The following is a 26,506-nucleotide window of genomic DNA, read 5'->3' as shown; positions in this document are numbered from 1 at the left end:
CCAAAGGGGTATTCCATACCACAGCACGTCATGCCCAGTATATAAACCGGGAGGAGTTACCCATAAGGCCCAGATCACTGCTCGGGTCGGGCTGGGTATCGGTTGGCAGGTGGTGAGCAATTGTATCCTCTCCCCTTGTTATTTCACTAATCATTATTAACATTGGTGGTAGCAGTAGTGGTTTTGTATTATACCTTAGATGCGGGACTGCTCTTATCTCAACCCGTGGGAGTTACATTCTTCCGATTCTCCTCGCCATCCCTCCGGGAGTGGGGGGAGGAAGAAGAGGAGGAGTGAGTGAGCGGCTGTGTGGTTCTGAGTTACCGGCTGGGCTCAAACCACGACAGTTCTTTTACTCATCCAGTCCATGATGTCAGGCTCCATCTCTTGTAATAGTCTTTCAGGGCAGGAGGGACGGTATGTAGTGTTGGGTTGTTGCCTGCTGATTACACCGCCAAACTCGTCTGGTCACTGCTGAGCTCATCTGGTTTCCTCAAAATTCATTCTTTGTTGAGGTGATGATCGGAGGGAAGTCAGGGTCAATTGCTGGCGACCTGAAGATATCTAGCTGGTGGGCTATAAAAGTGTTATAGAGAAGGCAACAGTGTACAATTGAGTTCATTGGCGGTTTTCCCCCAAAATCAAATCCCCTTGAGGTACACATCGAGTGGGTTTGCCTTTAGCTGAAGCAGGAATAAGCCACACTGTCTTCCCCAACAAATTCTTTATGTGCACCACAGGAACTTTATCCCCCTCTACAGTACGTAAAAGTTCTGATTGGGCTGGGCCAGCCCTGTTGGCAGATCCCCTACTGTTGACCAACCAGGTGGCTTTTGGTAAATGTGTATCCCAGTGTTTGAAAGTCCCACCACCCATTGCTCTCAGGGTAGTTTTTAACAGCCCATTGTACCGTTCGATTTTCCCAGAGGCTGGTGCATGGTAGGGGATGTGATATACCCACTCAATGCCATGCTCTTTGGCCCAAGTGTCTATGAGGTTGTTCCGGAAATGAGTCCCATCTTGCCACAATGCAGCAGCCCAGATGGGTTTCCCTCTGCTTTGCCAGTTGCTCTGCTTCCACTGCTGCAACCACCCCCACAGGGCATTTGCCACCATCCATGAGTCAATATAGACATCAAGTACTGGCCATATCTCTCTTTCAGCAATGTCCAAGGCCAGCTGGTTGGCTTTCACCTCTGCAAAGTGACTTGATTCACCCTTTCCTTCACCTGTTTCTGCAACTTTTTGTAGGGGACTCCATACAGCTGCCTTCCATCTCCAATGCTTTCCCACAATATGGCAGGACCCATCAGTAAACAAGGCATATTGCTTTCCACTCTCTGACAGTTTAATATATGGTGGGGCCTCTTCACCACACATCACCTCCTCCTCTGGTCACATTCCAAACTCTCTGCCCTCTGGCCAGTCCATGATGACTTCTAGAATTCCTGGATGACTGGCATTTCCTGTTCGAGCTCGTTGTGCAATTAGTGCGGCCCACTTACTCCATGTAGCATCGGTTGCATGATGTGTAGAGGAGACCCTGCCTTTGAACATCCAGCCCAGCACAGGCAACCGGGGTGCCAGGAGGAGCTGCGCTTCAGTTCCGATCACTTCTGAGGCAGCTCGAACCCCTTCATAGGCTGCCAGTATCTCTTTTTCAGTGGGAGGGTAGCTGGCCTCGGATCCTTTATATCCCTGACTCCAAAAGCCGAGGGGTCAACCTCGAGTCTCCCCTGGAGCTTTCTGCCAGAGGCTCCAGGTAGGACCATTCTCCCCAGCTGCGGTATAGAGCACATTTTTCACATCTGGCCCGGCCCGGACTGGTCCAAGGGCTACTGCATGAACTATTTCTCGTTTAATTTGTTCAAAGGCTTGTTGTTGCTCAGGGCCCCATTTGAAATAATTCTTCTTCCGGGTCGCATGATAGAGAGGGCTTACAATCAGACTGTAATTTGGGATGTGCATTCTCCAGAACCCCACAACACCTAAGAAAGCTTGTGTTTCTTTCTTGTTAGTTGGTGGAGACATTGCTGTTATCTTGTTGATCACATCTGTGGGGATCTGGCGACATCCATCTTGCCATTTTATTCCCAAAAATTGAATCTCCTGTGCAGGTCCCTTGACCTTATTCCGTTTTATGGCAAAACCGGCCTTCAGCAGGATTTGGATTATCTTCAGCCCTTTCTCAAAAACTTCTTCTGCTGTATCACCCCACACGATGATGTCATCAATGTATTGCAGGTGTTCTGGAGCTTGCCCCTGTTCCAGTGCAGTCTGGTAGGGCTGTGTTTCCACCCCTGGGGCAGTCGGTTCCAAGTGTACTGGACGCCCCTCCAAGTGAAAGCAAACTGTGGCCTGCATTCTGCTGCCAAAGGGATTGAGAAAAATGCATTGGCAATGTCAGTTGTGGCATACCACTTGGCTGCCTTTGACTCCAGTTCATATTGAAGTTCTAACATGTCCGGTACGGCAGCACTCAATGGTGGTGTGACTTCGTTCAGGCCACGATAGTCTACTGTTAATCTCCACTCTCCATTAGACTTTTGCACTGGCCATATGGGGCTATTAAAGGGTGAGCGGGTCCTGCTGATCACTCCTTGGCTCTCCAGTCTACGGATCAGCTTATGGATAGGAATCAAGGAGTCTCGGTTGGTGCGATATTGTCGCCGGTGCACTGTTGTGGTTGCAATTGGCACTTGTTGTTCTTCGACCTTCAGCAACCCCACAACAGAAGGATCCTCTGAGAGACCGGGCAAGGGGGACAGCTGCTTCATTTCCTCTGTCTCCAAGGCAGCGATACCAAAAGCCCATCTATACCCTTTTGGGTCTTTGAAGTACCCTCTCCTGAGATAGTCTATGCCAAGGATGCATGGAGCCCCTGGACCAGTCACAATGGGGTGCTTTTGCCACTTCCTCCCAGTCAGGCTGATTTCAGCTTCCAGCATAGTTAACGCTTGGGATCCTCCTGTCACTCCAGAAATATAAATGGGTTTCACCCCTTGATACCTTGATGGCATCAGAGTACACTGTGCACCGGTATCTACTAGAGCCTTATACTTCTGTGGGACTGATGTGCCAGGCCATCTGATCCACACAGTCCAGTAAACCCGATTATCCCTCTCCTCCACCTGGCTGGAGGCAGGGCCCCTCTAATAGTGAACAAAATTCTCCACTTCTGTCTTGTAGAAAGGGATTAGTATTCCTTATCACAGGAGCTGGAGTAAAATCAGCTCTTTCGCTCCATCTGGGAAACTGCTCACCAGAGACTGGAGCAGCAGCTTTCCTGGGAGGATCATCCTTGACCATTGTTCTCCTCTTCAGTTCACGCACCCGTTGCTCCAGAGCTGAGGTAGGTTTTCCATCCCACTTTCTCATGTCTTCTCCGTGATCCCGCAGGTAAAACCATAGGGTGGCCCGTGGCGTGTACCTCCTATATTTTCTCTCTCGAGCAGTAGGGCGCCTTCTGTTAATAGCTGAGACATGGGTTGGTACGCGTGGGGAGCTGGATAGATCGGATAAATCGTCTCTCAATTGTTTGAACTCCTGGGACAGTTTTTCCACAGCTGAAATGATGGAAGGGGTGAGATTGTCTTCGAACTCTCGGAGTTGACGAATCAGGCAATCCACTGTTGGTGATATTCCGTCATTCCAGGTCATTGATGCCAATCTGTGGGCATATGATGATGGCGCACTCCGTGTAAGTTTCCGCCACATGGGTCGTGTACATTCGACTTCATCTGGATCTACAGATGTGTTCCTGGCATCTGTCCTACGATAGATCATCTCTATAATGGCTGATTCCCTCAGGGACTGAATGCCTTTGTCTATCGTGGTCCAGTTGGCTGAGCGATTCGTAATATCGTCTTTGTAGGGAAACCTTTCCTTCACAGCTGCCAGGAGCCGCCTCCAAAGACTGAGGGCTCGCTTCTCTCTTGCAATCGCTTTGTCAATTCCTCCTTCCTTAGCAAGTGATCCCAGCTGCTTGGCTTCCCTACCTTCTAGTTCGTGACCGTCGGCCCCATTGTCCCAGCATCGGAGCAACCAGGTGACAATGTGCTCCCCTGGAAGATTGGTGAAATCTTTTCGCATATTCTGCAGTTCGGTTGAGGTCCGGGGTCGAGAAGTGACCTCTTCTTCTTCTTCCTCCTCTTCCTCTGATCCACGTAGTAGTAACTCTTGTTCAGATGCTGTTCCGTGTAGTAATGGCATTGGGTCTTCATCTTTCTTCACTTTGCGGGTTGCTCTTTGTGCCTCTCCTCTGCTTTTGCTTACAGGGGCAACAGACATTGTCACAAACTAGACATTTGGTTTAGCTGCAGTGTTTCTCACTGTGGTTGGAGTGGCTGCAGTGTCTGCCACTAGGATTGGAGTGGTTGCAATGTCGATTGCTGGGGTTGGTGCAGCTGTTGTGCTTGGGAGTTGAGTAACACCAACAGCTGCATTGTCTGTTGCTGTCGGGGTTTGAATAGCTACTGTGCATGTCACTGGGGTTGGTGTAGCTGCGGTGCTTGGAGTAGCTATATTGTCTGTTGCTGTCGGGGTTTGAGTAGCTACTGTGCTTGTCACTGGGGTTGGTGTGGCTGCGGTGCTTGGAGTAGCCACATTGTTGCTGTCGGGGTTTGAGTAGCTTCTGTGCTTGTCACTGGGGTTGGTGTGGCTGTGGTGCTTGGAGTAGCCACATTGTCTGTTGCTGTCGGGGTTTGAGTAGCTGTTGTGCTTGTCACTGGGGTTGGTGTAACTGCTGTATTTGAAGTTGGAGTAGTTGCGTTGTCTGTTGTGGTCAGGGTTTGAGCAGCTGTTGTGCTTGTCACTGGGGTTGGTGTAGGTGCTGTACTTGGAGTAGCTGTGTTGTCTGTTGTGGTCAGGGTCTGAGTAGCTGCTGTGCTTGTAGTTGGCATAGCTGCGTTGTCTGTTGCTTTGCCATCAGACCCAGGGACATTTTTTTCCCTTTGAAGGTGCTGGATAGTGTTGAGCAGGGCTCTGTAGGCATAGGCCAAGCCCCAGCACGTTGCCAAAATTTGTCCCTCTCTGGTATAACCAGGACGACAGCACACCTCGTTTAAGTGTTTTACTAGTTTTTCCGGATGTTGCACTTGTTCAGGGGTGAAGTTCCAAAGCACTGGAGGGGCCCACTGGCCTAGATACTTGCCCATACTATCCCACACACCCTGCCACTCATAACTGTCCAGCCTCAGGGAAAATCTCCTGGTGGTCCTCCTATATCGTCGTCTAACCCTAGACCAGATTCGAACCTGATACTGCTGAATTTTTGACATTAAACGAAATAGGATGTTCCTACGACGGGATGGCCGTGGGTAAAACACACTCCGTATGTGTGCCAACATGCTGATCCCCAGCACAATCAGCAGGCAGGTTTCAAGGGTACTCAAAGGCCATCTAAAACCTTCAGAACTCTCAACTGCTGTTGCAAATAGGCTGGTGGGGGAACGGGGGGTGAAAGAGAATGCTTCCTTCGTAAGTTTACCCCCCGAGGAGAAAAAAAAAGATATGCAATTGCTAAAATATTTCATTATATACCTCCCAATGTATAGAGGTGATGGCCACGCTGGAAGCACAAACCAGACCAGTTTCATGATCAATGAGTCTATTGTATTACAAGTCATTACCATGAAGTACAGTGAAACAAGAACCTTAGCCCAGGCCCCCCAGCCGATAAACACTAAAACAGCAAATAGTGGCTGTAAGTAAGGTACAACATGCTGAAACTCTGAGATCAAGTGCAAGAAGTCTGAGAGCCAAATAATCACCATTGTGACGAGTAGTAACAATGAATGCTTATCACAAATATGATTAGACACACTCTGGTCAGATCTGTCGTTATCTCAACCTTTCGGGCCCCACGTTGGGTGCCAAAAAGAACTGTCATGGTTTAAGCCCAGCCGGTAACTCAGAACCACACAGCCGCTCGCTCACTCCCCCCCTTCTTCCTCCCCCCGCTCCCGGAGGGATGGGGAGGAGAATCGGAAGAATGTAACTCCCACGGGTTGAGATAAGAGCAGTCCCGCAACTAAGGTATAATACAAAACCACTACTGCTACCACCAATGATAATAATGATTAGTGAAATAACAAGGGGAGAGGATACAATTGCTCACCACCCGCTGACCGATACCCAGCCCCACCCGAGCAGTGATCTGGGCCTTCCGGGTAACTCCTCCCGGTTTATATACTGGGCATGACGTGCTGTGGTATGGAATACCCCTTTGGCTAGTTTGGGTCAGGTGTCCTGTCTCTGCTTCCTCCCGGCTTCCCCTCCTCCCTGGCAAAGCATGAGACTGAGAAAGTCCTTGGTTGGAATAAACATTACTTAGCAACAACTAAAAACATCGGTGTTATCAGCGTTGTTCCCAGGCTGAAAGTTAAAAAACACAGCACTGCACCAGCTATTAAGAAGGAGAAAAATGACTGCTATAGCTGAACCCAGGACACACAGCAAGTGGTAGGAGTCATCGATTGCCAGTGACCTGGGACCTATAATGAAAATAGGTAATAATTTGCAAGATATTGTCCTGGTCAATTCTGTTCAGCCTCCTGGGTGGAGAAAAAAAGGAAGAGAGACTTAGAACATCAGATAAAATGTTTGAAAAATCAAGAAATTTAATACATGAAGATTGGCAGCTATTCCAAATCCCATCCTGGTCTGAGCAGGTCTGAGTACATGGTCTGAGTACATGTCTGAATATTAGCATGTTTGGAATTAAGCAGAAATCTGCTCATGCTGTGTCCAAAGGACGTGGATGGAAGCCTACCTATCCCTATTCTTCCTACTGATAGCTTAATTACATGATTTCTTTTACAGATGCAAAGTAACAGTCATGGTAGCAAAAGGATCGTGTCTACATTAGACAGCATGAAATAACTATTTATAGAAACAGAAAGGTATATACTTATGTATAAATGATATTCAAACAAACCCCAAAGGTTTTGTGGGTATGAGAACATTTTACACCTCAGCAGGTAGTAGTAATCTAATATTTTTTATGAACCTTTCTCTAATCACTTTCTTGGTTTTCTCTTTTTTTTTCAATTTCAAGATCCTCAGACATAAAAAGCATATATATTAGTTCAGCTTTCTGCAGGCCTGTCTTTTCTATTACAAAAATTTTCTTCAGTTTTTAATATTTTAGTATTTCCAAACACCTCCCCCTTGACCTCCCTACCCTTTAAACTACTAGTCTTCATCATAAGATTTATGAGCTAAGTGTGGCGTATTGAAAGCACGAACTCAGGTCGGTGAGGATACTGAGACAAACTTTATTACAATCAAGCCCCTTTTATTCCCTCATTCAGTACCTTCTCAACATGCCCGGGCATGCCATGCTTTTCCCGTCTTTCAACATCCTGGCTTATCTGTCTCTCAACATCCTGGCCCATCAGCCCAAGGCTTGTTAGGTATCAGGACCTCATAGCTTGCATTCAGAGTGTTGCTCAAGCTCATCATGCAGATCCTGTAGCTTTCACCTCCCACAGCTAAGGAGTTCAGTTAAAGTGAATTAACATTCAGAACCAGCCTCTGTTTGTATCATATAAAGTTATCTGGATTTAACAGTGGTCAAATTTTTATTTCATTACTCCAGGAACAAGATCACTAAGAGCAGTGCATTATGATCTGTTTTCTGAATGTTTTTGTAGGTCAAAAAAGACAAAATGACTTAATAAAGTGGGGTGATTTTTTTGTGAAATGAGTGATTGATTTTCATGAGGCAACACTCTTCATATAATGTCAATCTTTAAACCATAAAATGCAGAAAAATTTACCAATGTAAAACAAAGCTTGGCCAGCTAAAGTTCCCTGTTCTTTATCTGGGCTGACAAAAAGTGCTTTGTTCAGCACATTATCCAGGTTCAGAATCCAACTCTGCTTAGCTATATACCATCATCTCCACTAAAAAGCAAAACTTGCTCCATCCTTTTGTGTGGATCAGCAAAGGCAGATAGGATTTCCTGCTGCTAAAGGACAATGTAAAAGCATATAATCACTTCAATGGGAACCCTGCCAAAGGTTCATCAGAACATCGATTTAGCAAAAGACCATGCCATAAGAAATGTGTTCTGTATACCATGAATTACTCATTTTCAGTCAATTGAAACTGAATAAGCAACTCCTAAGTTTACATTACTGTATATAAAAGATTTCTGCTGCTCAAGAATAAATAATTACTAGAACCCACAGTGCTTCCTTCAGATCCTTGTTGGATCTAAAGACAGCTCTGAGAAACCCAGTCTCCCAAAACAGAATGTAATTCATAATGATTCAGTGAATGAATTAAGACAACTTCTCCAGAACAATGAGGACAAGATGAAAATTTTAATAGGCAATTGTTGCAATGCTTTAAAGGATGATTTAAACCTGTACTGCTGATTTCCAAAGTCAAATAGCAAGTGAAATTACTAGACACCAAACTTCAAACTTCCAGAGCTTTTTTTTTTTAATATACAAAACTAAGATGCAGAACTCACTCAAGATGTTAGAGAATTAAGATGCTTAGTAAGGTTGCCTAAAGGATAAGCATTTAGATAAGTAAAATTAACAATTAAAGTTAAAAAAGAGAGAAAATGTATGAATGTAATCTTATGCTGCACGATGCAAATTAGCTATTATGTCCTTTGGAGAAACTTTTTCCCCCCAAAGGCAGGTTTTCTTTGCAAGCATTTCCCATCTCCTTTTGAAACATCTAGTAACAGGCCACTATGGAATGCCAGATGTGGGACTAACTTAAAGGCCACTTCCATGCTATAATGTATGCCCAATCTTTCCAAGATATGCTAATACTGTTACACACATCCTGGAAAGCAGCAATCACTCAGATAAGAAGTTAAAACCACAAAGAGTTAAGACAAAGCAATGATATCATTGCCAAAAATTATACACAGATCAACATGTTAAAGATTCAATGTAGAATCATAGAATCATAGAATAGATAGGGTTGGAAAGGACCTTAAGATAATGTAGTTACATCCCCCCTGCCATGGGCAGGGATGCCTCACACTAAACCATGTCACCCAAGGCTCTGTCCAACCTGGGATTGCCCCGACCCAGGTGTAAGACCTTGCACTTGGCTTGGTTGAACTTCATGAGGTTGGCACTGGCCACCTCTCAAGCATGTCAAGGTCCCTCTGGATGGCAACCCTTCCCTCTAGTGTATCAACTGAAGCACACAGCTTAGTGTCATCGGGACGCTCAATCCCACTGTCTATGTCGCTGACAAAGATGTTGAACAGGATCGGTCGCCACACCGACCCCTGAGGGACACCATGTGTTACCCATCTCCAGTTGGACATTGAGCCATTGACCACAACTCTTTGTGTGCAGCCACCCAGCCAATTCTTTATCCACCGAGTGGTACATCCATCAAATTGATGTCTTTCCAATTTAGAGACAAGGTTGTCATGCGGGACAGTGTCAAACGCTTTGCACAAGTCCAGGTAGATGATGTCGACTGCTCTGCCCCTGACCATCAGTTCTGTAGCCCCATCATAGAAGGCCACCAAATTGGTCAGGCAGGATTTCCCCTTAGTGAAGCCATGCTGGCTGTCACCAACCACCTTGTTGTTTTTCATGTGCCTTAGCATGCTTTCCAGGAGAATCTGCTCCAAGATTTTGCCAGGCACAAAGGCGAGACTGACTGGTCTATAATTCCCTGGGTCTTCCATTTTCCCCTTCTTGAAAATGGGGGTTATATTTCCCTTTTTCCAGTCATCAGGAACTTCACCTGACTGCCATGATTTTTCAAATATGATGGACAGTGGTTTAGCAACTTCATCCACCAGCTCCTTCAGGACCCGTGGATGGATTTCATCAGGTTCCATGGACTTGTGCACATTCAGGTTCTTAAGATGATCTCAAACCTGATCCTCTCCTACAGCGGGCCTAAGGTCTTCATTCTCACAGTCCCTGCATCTGCCTTCCAAGACTTGGGAGGCATGGTCAGAGCACTTGCCAGTGAAGACTGAGGCAAAGAAGCCATTGAGAACCTCAGCCTTCTCCAAATCCAGGGTAACCAGTTCTCCCGTTAGCTTCCAGAGAGGGTCCACATTATCCCTAGTCTGTCTTTTGCTTGCGACATACCTATAGAAGCCCTTCCTGTTATCTTTCACATCCCTTGCCAGACTCAATTCTATCTGGGCCTTAGCTTTCCTGACCTGATCCCTAGCTTCCTGGACAATGTCCCTATATTCTTCCCAGTCTGCCTGTCTTTTTTCTCCCTCTAAGTTTTCTCAGCTGCTCCTTATCCATCCATGGAGGCCTCCTGGCCTTCCTGCCCCATTTCCTTCTTATTGGGATGCAACCCTCCTGAGCTTGGAGCAGGTGATCCTTGAATATCAACCAGCAGTCTTGGGCCCCCCTGCCCTCCAGGGCTTTATCCCATGGAACCTTACTGAGCAGGTTCCTGAAGAGGCCAAAATATGCTCTCTTGAAGTCCAGGGTAGTGAGTTTGCTGCATGCCCTTCTCACTGTCCTGAGGATCTCGAACTCCATCATCTCATGATCGCTGCAGCCAAGGCTGCCTTGGATGTATTCTGGATGCAAGTTATATGATGTATAGCAACTGTTAATCCAGCTCAAAGTCTTAATAAATACTTTCCCTAGATCTGTACAAGTCAGACTCCTCAGAAGAGAGAATAACCTAGTGACAACCTTTACCAAACAATGTCATTTCAAATGTACTTTCTAATGTTGTGGTTAGACTACCTGGGAGCAAGGGGTGGAGCATTAACTTCAGGAGCTTAACTTTTCCCTAATGAAGTAATGCAAAAGAGTATTTTAATTGAGAATGTTCTAAAAATTTCAGCTTGGTTTCCCAAGTAGATCTGCTTGCAAAATGATCTTTCAGCAAAACAAAATTGAAAGGTACTTAAGTTTAGATAACCTTTCTGGTGATATTAAATAACTTAACATGACAAATATAGACCCACCAGCCTTCATGCAGGTGTTTTCTGACATGGTTTCACCCTCATGTCTAACACAAAAATCAGACAAGTTCATGTATTACTACTCAGACAATAAACACACCTTTGTACTTCAGAGTACACATTTATAAATCCTTCAACACCTCCATTTTAACAGATGCCAAGAAATGTCTTCTCCAAAGCTGAGCTACACTCTCTTGTGAACAGTGAGAAAACCAAAGATCTCTACAGTGTTTCTTGCAGGAGATCTCTACAGTGTTTCTTGCAGGAAGCGTTACTGAAGTGTAAGTAGAACTGGCCACAATAACCACTCAACTGTGTGGATATGTGAGAAGGTTATTTTGTATATGAAGGAAGACCAGAGAAAAGTACAAAGAGCAATTAAATTATGAAGCACATTGTCGTGGTTTAAGCCCAGCCGGTAGCTGGGAAGCATGCAGCCGCTTGCTCACTCCCTCTCTTCTTCCTGCCCCCGCTCCCAGAGGGATGGGGAGGAGAATCAAAAGAATGTAAATCCCACGCGTTGAGATAAGAACAGTCCAGTAACTAAGGTATAATACAAAACTACTACTGCTACCACCAATAATAATAATGATAAGGGAAATAACAAGGGGAGAGGATACAATTGCTCACCATCCACCAACCTATACCCAGCCCAACCCGAGCAGCGATCTGGGCCTTCCGGGTAACTCCCCCTGGTTTATATACTGGGCATGACGTGCTGTGGTATGGAATACCCCTTTGGCCAGTTTGGGTCAGGTGTCCTGTCTCTGCTTCCTCCCAGCTTCCCCTCCTCCCTGGCAGAGCATGAGACTGAGAAAGTCCTTGGTCAGAGTAAACATTACTTAGCAACAACGAAAAACATTGGTGTTATCAGCATTGTTCCCAGGCTGAAAGTCAAAAACACAGCACTGCACCAGCTACTAAGAAGGAGAAAAAATGACTGCTACTGCTGAACCCAGGACACACATACACCAGGTGCACCGTACCAAGGGGAAAATAAAAAGGAGGAGGGAGAAGATTTAGTGGCTGCTTTCTGCTAAAACCGCAAGTGTACAATCATAGACCCTCCACAAATGAGGAAGACCTGGGCTCTGAACTGAGCACCTGACCAAATCCACTTTAACTACTACTACTTCTGGGAGTAATGAAGTGCATTTATAAAAACAAATGTGCTGGCAATAGGATTAAGACTGGAGGATTTGCAAGGGTGTGCAGAGGATGACAGAGGAGCCTACCTGGAGGTAGATATAGCAGAAGCATTTAGTCCACCATAACAGGAGAAAGCCACCACTATGGGGATGGATTTCTTCTCAGGTTTCTTCTAAGAAAGTCTAAAGAGCAAGAAGGATTAAGAGATTAAATTGTCATCTCTGATACAGTCCGACAAGTCCTGTAGTTCAGACTTGAACTATAACTGCTTCTAACAGCTAGGAAACAGAGAATTCAGTGGATGATAAAGCACCTGCAATTACAGATTGAAGTGGATTAAGCCCAGCCGGTAACTCAGAACCACGCAGCCACTCGCTCACTCCCCCCCTTCTTCCTCCCCGCGCCCCCGGAGGGATGGGGAGGAGAATCAAAAGGATGTAACTCCCACGGGTTGAGGTCAGAACAGTCCAGTAACTAAGGCATAATACAAAACTACTACAGCTACCACCAATAATAATAATGATAAGGGAAATAACAAGGGGAGAGAATACAATTGCTCACCACCCGCCGAGCGATACCCAGCCCGACAAGAGCAGTGATCTGGGCCTTCTGAGTAAATCCCCCAGTTTATACAGTGGGCATGATGCGCTGTGGCATGGAATACCTCTTTGGCTAGTTTCGGTCAGGTGTCCTGTCTCTGCTTCCTCCTGGCTTCCCCTCCTCCCTGGCAAAGCATGAGACTGAGAAAGTCCTTGGTCGGAGTAAACATTACCTAGCAACAACTAAAAACATTGGTGTTATCAGTGTTGTTCCCAGGCTGAAAGTCAAAAACACAGCACTGCACCAGCTACTAAGAAGGAGACAAAAAGACTGCTGTAGCTGAACCCAGGACTGTATCCACCCCTTATTCCATACCATTTACGTCATGCTCAGATCCCGCATTTTCAATATACCATCACTTTTGTCTCATATATATATATATACACCCACACCCACACACAAAAAGAGTGATATCATTCCTTAGTCCATGGACCAATCCCTATAAAGTTGCTGAATTCATCCAGTCCATGATGTCAGGCTCCATCTTTTGCAACAGTCTTTCAGGCCAGAATGGACAGTGTGTAGTGTTGGGTTGTTGTCTGCTGATGACACCGCCAAACTCGTCTGGTCACTGCTGAGCTCGTCTGGTTTCCTCAAAATTGATTCTTTGTTGGGGTGATGATTGGAGGGAAGTCAGGGTCAGTTGCTGGTGACCTGAAGATATCTAGCTGGAGGGCTATGAAAGTGTTATAGAGCAGGCAACAGTGTACAATTGAGTTCATTGGCTGTTTTCCCCCAAAATTAAGTCCCCTTGAGGTACACATTGGACTTCCCCATCTTCCTGCATTACTCGCCAAGGATATCCATGTCCCTGAGCAAAAGCAACCCCACGAGTGGGTTTACCTTTACCTGAAGCAGGAATAAGCCACACTGTCTTCCGAAACAAATTCTTTATGTGCACCACAGGAAATTTATCCCCCTCTACAGTATGTAAAAGTTCTGATTGGGCTGGGCCAGCCCTGTTGGCAGATCCCCTACTGTTGACCAACCAGGTGGCTTTTGGTAAATGTGTATCCCAGTGTTTGAAAGTCCCACCACCCATTGCTCTCAGGGTAGTTTTTAACAGCCCATTGTACCGTTCGATTTTCCCAGAGGCTGGTGCATGGTAGGGGATGTGATATACCCACTCAATGCCATGCTCTTTGGCCCAAGTGTCTATGAGGTTGTTCCGGAAATGAGTCCCATTGTCTGACTCAATTCTCTCTGGAGTGCCATGTCGCCATAAGACTTGTTTCTCAAGGCCCAGGATAGTGTTCCGGGCAGTGGCGTGGGGCACAGCGCATGTCTCCAGCCAGCCGGTGGTTGCTTCCACCATGGTAAGTACATAGCGCTTGCCTTGGCAGGTCGGTGGGAGCGTGATATAGTCAGTCTGCCAAGTCTCCCAATATTTGTACTTCAGCCATCGTCCTCCATCCCAGAGAGGCTTTAACTGCTTGGCTTGATTAATTGCAGCACATGTTTCACATACGTGAATAACCTGGGCAATAGTGTCCATTGTTAAGTCCACCCCTCGAATGTGAGCCCATCTACATGTTACAAGTCTGCCATGATGGCCTGAGGTGTAATGGGCCCACCGGGCTAAAAATAATTCACCCTTATGTTGCCAGTCTAAGTCCATCTGAGCCACTTCAATCTTAGCAGCTTTATCCACTTGCTGGTTGTTCTGGTGTTCCTCAGCGGCCTGACTCTTGGGTACATGAGCATCTACGTGGCGTACCTTCACCACCAGGTTCTGCACCCGAGCAGCGATATCTTGCCACAATGCAGCAGCCCAGATGGGTTTACCTCTGCGTTGCCAGTTGCACTGCTTCCATTGCTGCAACCACCCCCACAGGGCATTTGCCACCATCCATGAGTCAGTATAGAGATAAAATACTGGCCATTTTTCTTGTTCAGCAATGTCCAAGGCCAGCTGGACGGCTTTCACCTCTGCAAACTGACTTGATTCACCCTCTCCCTCAGCAGTTTCTGCACCTTGTCCCAGGGGACTCCACACAGCTGCCTTCCATCTCCAATGCTTTCCCACAATACAGCAGGACCCATCAGTAAACAAGGCATATTGCTTTTCACTCTCTGACAGTTCATTATATGGTGGGGCCTCTTCAGCACGCGTCACCTCCTCTTCTGGTGACATCCCGAAATCTTTGCCCTCTGGCCAGTCCATGATGACTTCCAGAATTCCTGGATGACTGGGATTTCCTATTTGAGCTCGTTGTGTAATTAGTGCAGCCCACTTATTCCATGTGGCATCAGTTGCATGATGTGTAGAGGAGAACCTGCCTTTGAACATCCAGCCCAGCACAGGCAACCGGGGTGCCAGGAGGAGCTGTGCTTCAGTTCCAATCACTTCTGAAGCAACTCGAACCTGTTCATAGGCTGCCAGTATCTCTTTTTCAGTGGGAGTGTAGCTGGCCTCGGATCCTTTATATCCCCGACTCCAAAAGCCGAGGGGTCAACCTTGAGTCTCCCCTGGAGCTTTCTGCCAGAGGCTCCAGGTAGGACCATTCTCCCCAGCTGCGGTATGGAGCACATTTTTCACATCTGGCCCGCTCCGGACTGGTCCAAGGGCTACTGCATGAACTATCTCTCATTTAATTTGTTCAAAGGCTTGTTGTTGCTCAGGGCCCCATTTGAAATCATTCTTCTTCTGCGTCATGTGATAGAGAGGGCTTACAATCAGACTGTAATTTGGGATGTGCATTCTCCAGAACCCCACAACACCTAAGAAAGCTTGTGTTTCTTTCTTATTTGTTGGTGGAGGCATTGCTGTTATCTTGTTGATCATGTCTGTGGGGATCTGGCAACGTCCACATTGCCATTTTATTCCCAAAAATTGAATCTCCTGTGCTGTCCCTTGACCTTACTCTGTTTTATGGCAAAACTGGCCTTCAGAAAGATTCGGATTATTTTCCTCCCATTCTCAAAAACTTCGTCCACTGTATCGCCCCACATGATGACATCATCAAAGTATTGCAGGTGTTCTGGAGCTTGCCCCTGTTCCAGTGCAGTCTGGATCAATCCATGGCAGATGGTAGGGCTGTGTTTCCACCCCTGGGGCAGTCGGTTCCAAGTGTACTGGATGCCCCTCCAACTAAAATTGAACTGTGGCCTGCACTCTGCTGCCAAAGGGATTGAGAAAAATGCATTGGCAATATTAGTTGTGGCATCCCACTTGGCTGCCTTTGACTCCAGTTCATATTGAAGTTCTAGCATGTCCGGTACGGCAGCACTCAATGGTGGTGTGACTTCGTTCAGGCCATGATAGTCTACTGTTAATCTCCACTCTCCTTTAGACTTCCACACTGACCATATGGGGCTATTAAAGGGTGAGCGGGTCCTGCTGATCACTCCTTGGCTCTCCAGTCTACAGATCAGCTTATGGATGGGAATCAAGGAGTCTCGGTTGGTGCGATATTGCCACCGGTGCACTGTTGCGGTCGCGAATGGCACTTGTTGTTCTTCGACCTTCAGCAACCCCACAACAGAAGGATCCTCTGAGAGACTGGGCAAGGTGGACAACTGCTTAATTTCCTCTGTTTCCAAGGCAGCAATACCAAAAGCCCATCTATACCCTTTTGCGTCTTTGAACTACTCTCTCGTGAGATATAGTCTATGCCAAGGATGCATGGATCCCCTGGACCAGTCACAATGGGGTGCTTTTGCTACTTCCTCCCAGTCAGGCTGATTTCAGCTTCCAGTACAGTTAACTCTTGGGATCCTCCTGTCACTGCGGAAGCACTGCTCTGCTTGTCACTGGGGTTGGTGTAGCTGCTGTGCTTGGAGTTGGAGTAGCTGCGTTGTCTGTTGCTTTGCCATAGCATCCAGAGACATCTTTTTCCCTTTGAAGGTTCTGGATAGTGTTGAGCAGGGCTCTGTAGGTGTAGGCCAAGCTCCAGCACGTTGCCATGATTTTTCCCTCTCTGGTATTACCAGGACAACAGCACACCTCGTTTAAGTGTTTTACTTGTTTTTCTGGATTTTGCACTTGTTCAGGGGTGAAGTTCCAAAGCACTGGAGGGGCCCACTGGCCTAGATACTTGCCCATACTATCCCACGCACCCTGCCACTCATGACTGTCCAGCCTCGGGGAAAATCTCTTGGTGGTCCTCCTATATCGTCGTCTAAACCTAGACCAGACTTGAACCCGATACTGCTTAACTTTTGAGATCAGACGAAATAGGATGTTCCTAGGGTGGGATGGCCGTTGGTTAACAAATAGCGTTGTTCCCAGGCTGAAAGGCAAAAACACAGCACTGCACCAGCTACTAAGAAGGAGAAAAAATATCTGCTGTAGCTAAACCCAGGACACAGATAAAGACCTTTTATGCCCTCCCATCCATTGGACATGTAAGATATTGTCATGGTTTAAGCCCAGCCGGTAACTCAGAACCACGCAGCTGCTTGCTCACTGCCCCCACTCCCAGTGGGATGGGGAGGAGAATTGAAAGAATGTAACTAACTCCCACGGGTTGAGATAAGAACAGTCCAGTAACTAAAGTATAATACAAAACTACTACAACTACTACCTATAATAATAATGACAAGGGAAATAACAAGGGGAGAGAATACAGTTGCTCACCACCCGCCGACCAATACCCAGCCTGACCTCAGCAGCAATCTGGGCCTTCCGGGTAACTCCCCCCACTTTATATACTGGGCATGACATGCTGTGGTATGGAATACCCCTTTGGCTAGTTTGGGTCAGGTGTCCTGTCTCTGCTTCCTCCCGGCTTCCCCTCCTCCCTGGCAGAGCATGAGACTGAGAAAGTCCTTGGTCGGAGTAAACATTACTTAGCAAGAACTAAAAACATTGGTGTGTTATCAGCATTGTTCTCAGGCCGAAAGTCAAAAACACAGCAGGTTGGAGTGGCTACAGTGTCTGCCACTAGGGTTGGAGTGGCTGCAATATCTCTTGTCGGGGTTGGTACAGCTGCTGTGCTTAGGGGTTGAGTAGCACTAGCAGCTGCACTGTCTATTGCTGTCAGGGTTTGAGTAGCTGCGTTGTCTGTTGCTTTGCCATCAAATCCAGAGACATCTTCTTCCCTTCGAAGGTGCTGGATAGTGTTGAGCAGGGCTCTGTAAGCTTAGGCCAAGCCCTCACATGTTGCAGCAAGTTGTCCCTCTCTGGTATTGCCAGAACGACAGCACACCTCGTTTAAGTGTTGTACTTGTTTTTCTGGATGTTGCACTTGTTCAGGGGTGAAGTTCCAAAGCACTGGAGGGGCCCACTGGCCTAGATACTTGCCCATAATATCCCACACGCCCTGCCACTCATGACTGTCCAGCGTCATGGAAAATCTCTTGGTGGTCCTCCTATATTGTCGCCTAACCCTAGACCAGACTGGAACCCGATACTGCTTAACTTTTGAGATCAGACAAAATAGAATGTTCTCAGGGTGGGATGGCCGTGGGTAAAACACACTCCATATGTGTTCCAACATGCTTATCCCCAGCACAATCAGCAGGCAGGTCTCAGTGGTATTCAAAGGCCATCCAAAACCTTTAGAACTCTCAAATGCTGCTGTAAATAGCCTGGTGGGGTAGCAGAAAGTGTGAGAGAAGGTGTGAGGGAATGTCTCCTTCATAGGTTGACCCCTCCCCCAAGGAGAAAAAAAAGATGTGTAAATGCTATAAAATTCCATTATATGCCTCCCAAAGTACAGAGGTGATGACCACGCTGGGAACACAAGGCAGACCAGTTTCATGATCATGAGTCTACTGTATTACAAGTCATTACCATGAAGTACAGTGAAACAATAACCTTAGCCCAGGCCCCCAGCCGATAAACACTAAAACAGCAAATAGTGGCTGTAAGTAAGGTACAACATGCTGAAACTCTGAGATCAAGCGCAACAAGTCTGAGAGCCAAATAATCACCATTGTGACGAGTGACTATTAATTTGAAACAATGAATGCTTATCACAAATATGATTAGACACGCTCTGGTCAGATCTGTCGTTATCTCAACCCTTCAAGCCCTATGTTGGGCGCCACAAACAACTGTCGTGTTTTAAGCCCAGGTGGTAACTCAGAACCATGCACCGCTTGTAGGTGAGGTCTTTGAAGTCACTGCAAGATGGTCCAGCTTTTATATAGTTGAATAAACATGGGCAAAACTTCAAGTGTGGAAGCATCTGGTGTCACACCCCCCCCCCCCCCGTTGGATTCTGTCCAAAGCCTGGCCAGGGTTTAAAGAGAAGCCCAAGGGACTATATTCATCTATTTTAGCTTTGACCCCGCATTTCTCAATAAGGGAGTACCTCTATCTATTTTCTCAACACAGCCAGACACCTGATTTCACAGCCTTGCAGTACGTCTCTAAATAAAGAAGGATTATTTTGTGGTTACTCTTACACAGTGATTTGCTTTATTGTACTTATTCACTATATATAGAGATATTTACCTAATTCACATTAGTGTGCTTATTTGCTTTAGTGTACTTGTTTAATAAACTCTGCATATTATACAGCTAGTGTGTGATCACTTTGTTGCATACCCTGTCTGTCAGCAGAACACCTTGACATAGACAGTAAAATAAGCCTACTCTTTTGTTGGTGTCTGTGTCTTTTCTGTTGACTCCATCAATTGGTAAAACATACAAACATACGCTTACCCTGAAAGCTGTACAGAGCAGTGAACATATATAAGCAATCTGACTATTATCTTGGAAGTGCAATGAATTCTGCTTTGACTTTTCTCTTGAGGCAGAGTATAAATACATTCCCACATAATAGGAAGATTTGGCAGTCAGAACTATGGTCTGTTTTCTCAATTTTTAGCTTCTCAGGCCTTTAAGGAGCTACTTCCTAAAGGAAACAAAGCAGCTCTGATTTATGCCAGTCAGGAAGCCACACATACAAAAAAGCCACTGAGTAGATGAAGGTTCCTTCTGCTGCCATAATTACATTTGTTAAGATACTGTATGACATCAGTTCAGTTTGACCAAACTGGATTTAACATCACATATATTAAAGAAAGGAAAGAGTGCACATCAACTGAAACAGAGTCAGGCGGCTGTAAAGGTGCAAAAGAAAGCAATTTAAATGCTCAGGTTTCCTGCAATTCTTGTTTCAACCACTGTTCTGTTGATTGATTCTACTCAGACATAATTCTCTCCTCGTATTATTGGCAATGCCTTTTCTTGAAGAAAAAGGTACCAGAGCAGTGCAAGGTCCAGTCTCTTCATCTTTAGGTCACTCAATACAATGTTATGGTAAGAGAAAAAGCACTACTTTACTCCATTAATATACTGCATGCACACTGCATGTAACATATCTCTTCTGCATGGCCCACATTAAGATTACAGATGCCAGCTCCAACAGTAAAACAGTTTCTTTTATGTCTCCATGGAGGTGCTGAAGATCTAAGCCTTCTCAGGTGTTCATGCTGTTCTTAGCATTTTCAATAGCTAGCTGTAGAATAAGAGTTCAGTGTTTTCCAAAGTCTCTTACCTTCCTCATATTGAAAATATTATGTATCACTCTTTTGAGTTCTAGCTCAGGTTTTCAGCTTGGCCTCCAAAGCCAGAGAACTTAATATAACTGGCAACAGAAGTGCTAGCTCCAAGAAAGAAGGCAAATGACTCACTAACCAGCTCTCTTCTAAATGCAACTGCCTGGCCCAATGAAGAGTTCTTCCATGATAAGGTATAGAATGTGCATTTCATCCAAAGGAACCTTACTGGAAGGTGCCAGTGTGAGCAAAGAAGGGGGACATGACACTGGCAGCCAAAGACAAGCAGATTTTCCTCTTCAGAAAAGAAACCAGTGATTGGCCAAATGAAGTAAGAGAGTATCCAAAAGATCCAAGAGTAACTTAAGAATTTCTGGCTGAATTCAGTTAGAAAACAGACACTCATCATCTGTTAAACTATATGCCAAAGAAGAATAAAACAGCTAAAACACAGCCTTCCACATTCCTGGTTTAGTGAGGAAGAGGGCATGTTGAAGCAAAGCAAGTCTGCTCTCCAATATGAGTACACTAGGGTAAATTGGATTGATCAAATGGTACTCAAAGATGCAACTGAAGTCGTCACCTTTATCCCAAATCTCCTGACAAAGCTGTACAGCTCCAAGAAAGATGACAGCCAGTTATGAAGGACAACCGTTTGCTTCAACCAGGAATCATTTTTAGCTTTTCCAAGTAAAAGACCTTCCATTCTAGAACAGGCTAAATTGGAAGATGAACTTTGAGAACATACCTATGGCACTCCCTTACTGCAATCCAACCACACATAAGCATTCAGTGCACAGGACCTCATTAGAGATAGTGCAAAGCAAAATACTGCTGAAGTATGTATAGTGCACGTGTCAGATCCTGAGTGTCAACTGTTCTGCTCTACAGACATCCTGTCAGAAGTCCACACTACTTGCTAATGTATTAGTAGACCAAGCTTAAAGTTGGCTTCATAAAAGTGGATAATTAATTTCATATCAGGAATGAAAAGGAATCTTTAATGAATCATGTGTTAAGTATTAAACTTCAGCTGCACTTTCACCTTACCATTCTAAAAGCGATATAAGTAGTGATAATCAGAAGACCATTGTTTGCCAGCTGATGAGACGTCTCAGCAAAATGCTTTACATAGAACAGTAGTGCAGGTATTTGGCAATCATCTTGAGATCTAATGAAAAAGCACAGTTCTAGAATTCCAAAGCCATTCACTTGATTGAGTTCCATTAAAACTAGCACAAGAAGCGAATCCCCTAATAACTTTAGAAATCGCAAACATATTTTTTCATTCTTATCCTGGTTGCCCAATATCTTTGCATGTAATTAGATTGACTAAAGACTATATCATTCTTAAGTCTTCCTTTTTTCTCCTCAATATCCAAATGCATTCTTTACTAGAGAGGAAGACCTGATCTATCCAGTTCTGAGTATTACAATTTCATGTAAAATTACATAGCACGTGTATATACATAAATGTATATACACAAACAAAAATAAATATATACTCACTTCTGGTCAAGATCAATGTCAAAGAACTAAATGAAGTGTACATAAAATAATAAACATTTAGGTCTGGGTTTCACATGTGTAGTAAGGTTCAGGCATCCGTCATCCCTCCTTCATCTGGCCACCAATTGCTGCTGCAGAGCTACCACTTGCTGTGTATGGTAACATAGATTGGACAGGCCCACAGTGAATCATTCCCCCAGTCTCCCAGGGTGGATCAGTTTTCTTGATCCCATTTGCCATATGGGTGTATAAACCTCTGTGATGACAAAGGGCAGGAGCAGCAGAGTAGACACAGAATACTCTGAGAGGATAGGCTGGATAGAATTTCATTGCTGCCAAAGGAGTGGATTTTCCAAGTCTTTGTTAGCAAAAACCAGTAGCATGTTGCTTTACAGAAGTCAGGATGGACAAGGGACTGTGTATTGGCTTTTAGTTTTGTCTAGATTAAGTAATTATAGGCAAGAATTAAAAATTCCATTATCAGTCACTGGAAGGTATTTTATATGGGATACTGTAGCCAACAACAGAAATAAATATTCCTGGAGATTTTATTACCCCTTAGCATATGCTTATTCAAAATTAAATATTCTCTGTCCTTGTCTTGTTTTATTTCCCTCTGAAGTGTTTTACCAAGTTTTTCACAATATATTTTATGACAACTTTGTATTTCCATATTCCAGCTAAAAAGAGGCAAAGAATTCAAGTTTATTTACTTTCAATATATTTTGAAATAAACATCTGCATAATTACATTTGAAATAACAAGATATAGCCCACATTTACCATAAGCTATTTTGAAATCTTACATTAAATATAAATGTTTCTCAAGTTTGAAAGAAAGTCAAATAAGTGCTTTTGCAGAACCATCTGCCTAAAATCTGCAACAAGACTTTGCTGATTTGCTAAGCCAGTTTTTAATCATGATAAACCTCGGTGGGAACAGAGTGAATACTTCCTTCATTTTGATGTATTTAAAACTCTCTGTCCATTGTCTAACTACTTATATTTTAGAAGCCAGTTAGGAATGTATAATGGAGGAAAGCTATTTTTTTCCTCCAATTTAAATAACCAGAAGATGATGAAATTTACTATGTCCTTTAGAGTTGAGACTTGGAAATCAGAACTACCCAATTAATTCACTAGCTGCAGGGCAAAAAACCCCTTCACTTCTGTTTAATAATTAGCTTTAAGTTTAAAACATGTTTTGACCAGCTTTTACTTTAAGAAGCTTATATATTTTAATCAGATTCAAACTTCCATCCATATAAAAAATAATGACTCTCTTAATATTAAAAGCTGTTAGAATCAATACATCATTTGGCAGACAGTGATTTAAGTTAAAAGGAGATACAAAGCTAAACCTTGTCATAGCTGAGCTGTAACACATCCATGTACAGATATGCATTGCACCAATTATTAGCTCAATAGAATTCAGCTCAGTGCAACTCTGTTCTGCTTACTGCTCCAGCTTCCTAAACACTGCATCATGAAGGAACAGAGAAGACAACTATGTACTAACGAGTCTAACTTACAATCAGCTCAACGTACACAAGTTTAATTAGTATCTTTGCAAAATACACCAACAAGATGCATCTGTGCTTGTTTTAATAAATCTGTTAATATATTATTGTTATATGTGATTTCATTAACTGCTTTTCTATTAAAGATTAAATTATTCATGAGGAGTTGTTTTGCCCTCCTGTAATCAGGAAACTAGGGATTTTTCCTGGTTTGTTCCTCAAAATGAAATGCATCCCTAAAAGGCAAAAAGTGCATAATATAGTGAAACATCACATGGTCAACTTACCACTGCCACAGCATCACTGGAAAGAACAGCTTTGACATCCAGCACTGTATAGTAAGCTATATTGGTCATAATATAGATAACAGTCACAATTGGCATAGACACTGCAATAGCCAGTGGCAAGTTCCTGTAAAATAAAAAAAAACCAACCAACCAACCAAAACCTGAAACAACAAAACAAAACTCACAACCCAGTGGGAAAAAAATAATCTATTAATAACGGAATAAACTTATTTATTTGCATCCTTTACATTAGAGATAAAAAGATATAAAGACAGAATAAAGATTTCAAAATAGGTATCTCTGGCAGAGTTTCGTTTCTTTTAAAACTAGAAATTCTAATATATAATACTGGAAAAGAAATCTAATATTTTGCAGTAACTTAAAACCTAAATTAAGTCTAAAAATGGATTCTGTGCAATTGCTCTTCAAGTACCCTAACCTGAGGTTTTCCAGATCCATAATATCCTTCAAATTTACATGCTTTAAATTATTTCCTACTGGCCATGTTAATTACCACTAGAACCCAAAGGGCAGAGCTCTGAGTCACTGCATTCATTCTCCCTGGGGAATGCTGCTGTTCTTCTAGCATCTACTTCTACAAATGATGCAGGGAGGTCCACTAAACCAAACCCCCAATTTTCTCATCTGCACTCATCACTGCAGAGAACAAACTAACTGGGCAGTGCAACTGCAGAAAAGAGAGATGCAGAAGGCAGATCTAAAATTGCTACACAGCCGTGAATCTCAGGATGTGGTGTTCCTTACTAGCAATCACATCTAGAAAGTAATACAAAAAAAGTCTAGCATAACATGAAAACACTGCAAACCTCTAGATCTAAACAGATAAGATTTAAATTAAAACTGAGATAAACTCACAGCTCTGAGTCTGCAGCGACACAGGGATAAACTGCAGAGCAGAAGCAAACTTTTAGTTTTAGGCTTTGGCTTTTCTCAGCCTTATTCTTTCCCCAAAGCTCATGGGGATATTCAAATGTCTTAAAAGGGGAAGCAGAACTGAGAGTGTTACTCTCGCATTTGCCCAGTTTGAAATCAAACACGGGATGGTGACATGGATGAGCATTTGCCATGAAAATGGTTTTCAACAACAACAAACTAACAAAGCAGAAAAATGAAATGCACTTTGGAAGTTTCCTCAAAAATTTCAAGAGGCCCAAAACTCCAGCTGGGTCTGTCTGATGCCGTGGAAGTAGAAAAACACACACACACACAACAACCCTCCATATAAATCAGTAAATTAGTAACTGGGAGTTCTGACTCTGCTTCCAGGTTGTATACTCACAGTAAGAGACCTGTGAACCTCAGCAAAGAGAAGAAACAGAATTAGAAAAACACTTAGAAATTAACTCAGAAATGTTACATAATGTAACAAAAAGCTGAAATGGCATTTTAAGGACTTTGCATCACCCAAGATTAAAGCCAAGGGACTTTTTCAAATTTGATTTGTGGATTTAACTTTTGACTGGACAAGCATGAGGGTACTATGAATCAAGTGAATATGAAAAGTAAGTAATTCTTGGAGTAATTTTATAGAAGTCTGGAACATCTCATTATTCCCAAGAATTGACAATGTAGAAAGCTGAAATTTTAAGTTCACTTTATCAGCTCCAACTGTTACAAGAATGATGTAGGTACTGATGCCTATAAATAGCAAATGTTCTTACCTTCCCCCCTCCCCTGCCTTCTTTTTAATGGAGTTTAATAAATCTTTGCTAGTGGCTGTGAACAGCCTTACCAAGTATAGAGAAGTTCTACTCATTTCTGTATAAGCTCAGAACAGCCACAAAACGAGTAACTTGGGAACTATCCAGGTTTAGAAAGCTCAAATCACTTACCTTTCTGGGTTTTTTATTTCCTCTGTTACAAAATTGAGCATATCCCAACCAGAGTAAGAGAACAAGGCAGAATAGAGTGCAAGGGAAATGTCTCCGATATCAAAAGAGGATCCCTCAAAAGAGTTCTCAAAGTGCGATGAATGTCCTGTGTGTGGAAAAGATGCAATGAGGTACAGGATAATAAAATACAGCAAGTAATTTTTTTTTATTCATTTTGGCATACAAATACAAAAAACCTCAGAAACACTAATTCCTTCAAAGCTGCTTATTAAGCTTTTTTCCAATTCTGCTCTGTGCTTCAGCCATGACAATAAGCATGGCATTTAAACTACTAAAAATTATGCTCTGTGGATGATACTGTTCTATAATTAAACACTTTGTCCACAATGGCACAAAAAGTTCAGGAACATTAAGTACAGACTAAGTTACAAACAACTGGCAATGACTCAGGCTACGGGTATTTTATATAACATATATATTTATAATCTACTCTATCCTTCTACACCCTTTTAAATTTTCAATTGTTTAGCCTACTCAGAAAACAAGTATTACAGTTGATTTTGGATAACTGTAACAAAAAAACCAAACAAAAACAAAAAAACAAACAAAAAACCAACCAACCAAAAAAACCCACTAAATGGATTTTTAAGTTTTAGCTATGAAAAATAGAAAACCAAGAGCAATTAAAAGAACATAAAATATTATTGTTACATGATAAAATTTTCCCAAGCACCAGTATTTGTGAGAACTTGTGCCATCTTTTGCCTTTAAGCAAGTCAAGACAAACTCATCAATAGCATTTTTTATATATTCAGACTATTTTACATATACAGGCACACATGAACAAAACCAAATACAGAAAGGTGAGTTACTATGTAATTTCAAAACGTGCCCTGTACTGTGCATCCTGAAATATTTAGACTTCATCAAAACCAGCCAAGCAAATATTTCAGGCCTCTAAAATATCTTCACTTATTTCTCTTCCCCACTTTTTATCCTCATCAGACATTGCTATTCCCTTGGCACAGATATAGGCAGAGTAACTGCTGAGTTAGAAACAGAGAAGGGAGACAATGTCAAGGAAATTAGTAGTGAACAAGCTCAGTATCTACAAAACAAGGGATGGGCAGATGTGCTAAGGATTAAACACCACAGCATGGTGCTCACATGTTCTTGTTCCATTCAGAATAATTACCTTGC

General features: G+C 43.7%; 1 protein-coding gene across 1 annotated transcript in view; it reads right to left on the bottom strand.

Moving 5' to 3' along the window:
• LOC115619178 (Y+L amino acid transporter 2-like) overlaps positions 1–26,506 on the bottom strand; it is a 57,896-nt gene that overhangs the window by 10,175 nt on the left and 21,215 nt on the right. Inside the window, exons 3-4 of the mRNA XM_030511225.1 lie at positions 25,307–25,451; positions 23,454–23,577 (exon numbers count right to left, since the gene is read on the bottom strand). Of these exons, the coding sequence (XP_030367085.1) occupies positions 23,454–23,577; positions 25,307–25,451 (269 nt within the window). The remainder of the gene's footprint in view (positions 1–23,453; positions 23,578–25,306; positions 25,452–26,506) is intronic.

Source organism: Strigops habroptila, chromosome W (genome assembly GCF_004027225.2).
Source record: "Strigops habroptila isolate Jane chromosome W, bStrHab1.2.pri, whole genome shotgun sequence".
Classification (NCBI taxonomy): Eukaryota; Metazoa; Chordata; class Aves; order Psittaciformes; family Psittacidae; genus Strigops; species Strigops habroptila.
The sequence above is the reverse complement of the archived record's forward strand: the minus strand, read 5'-3'. Positions and strand labels throughout refer to the sequence as shown.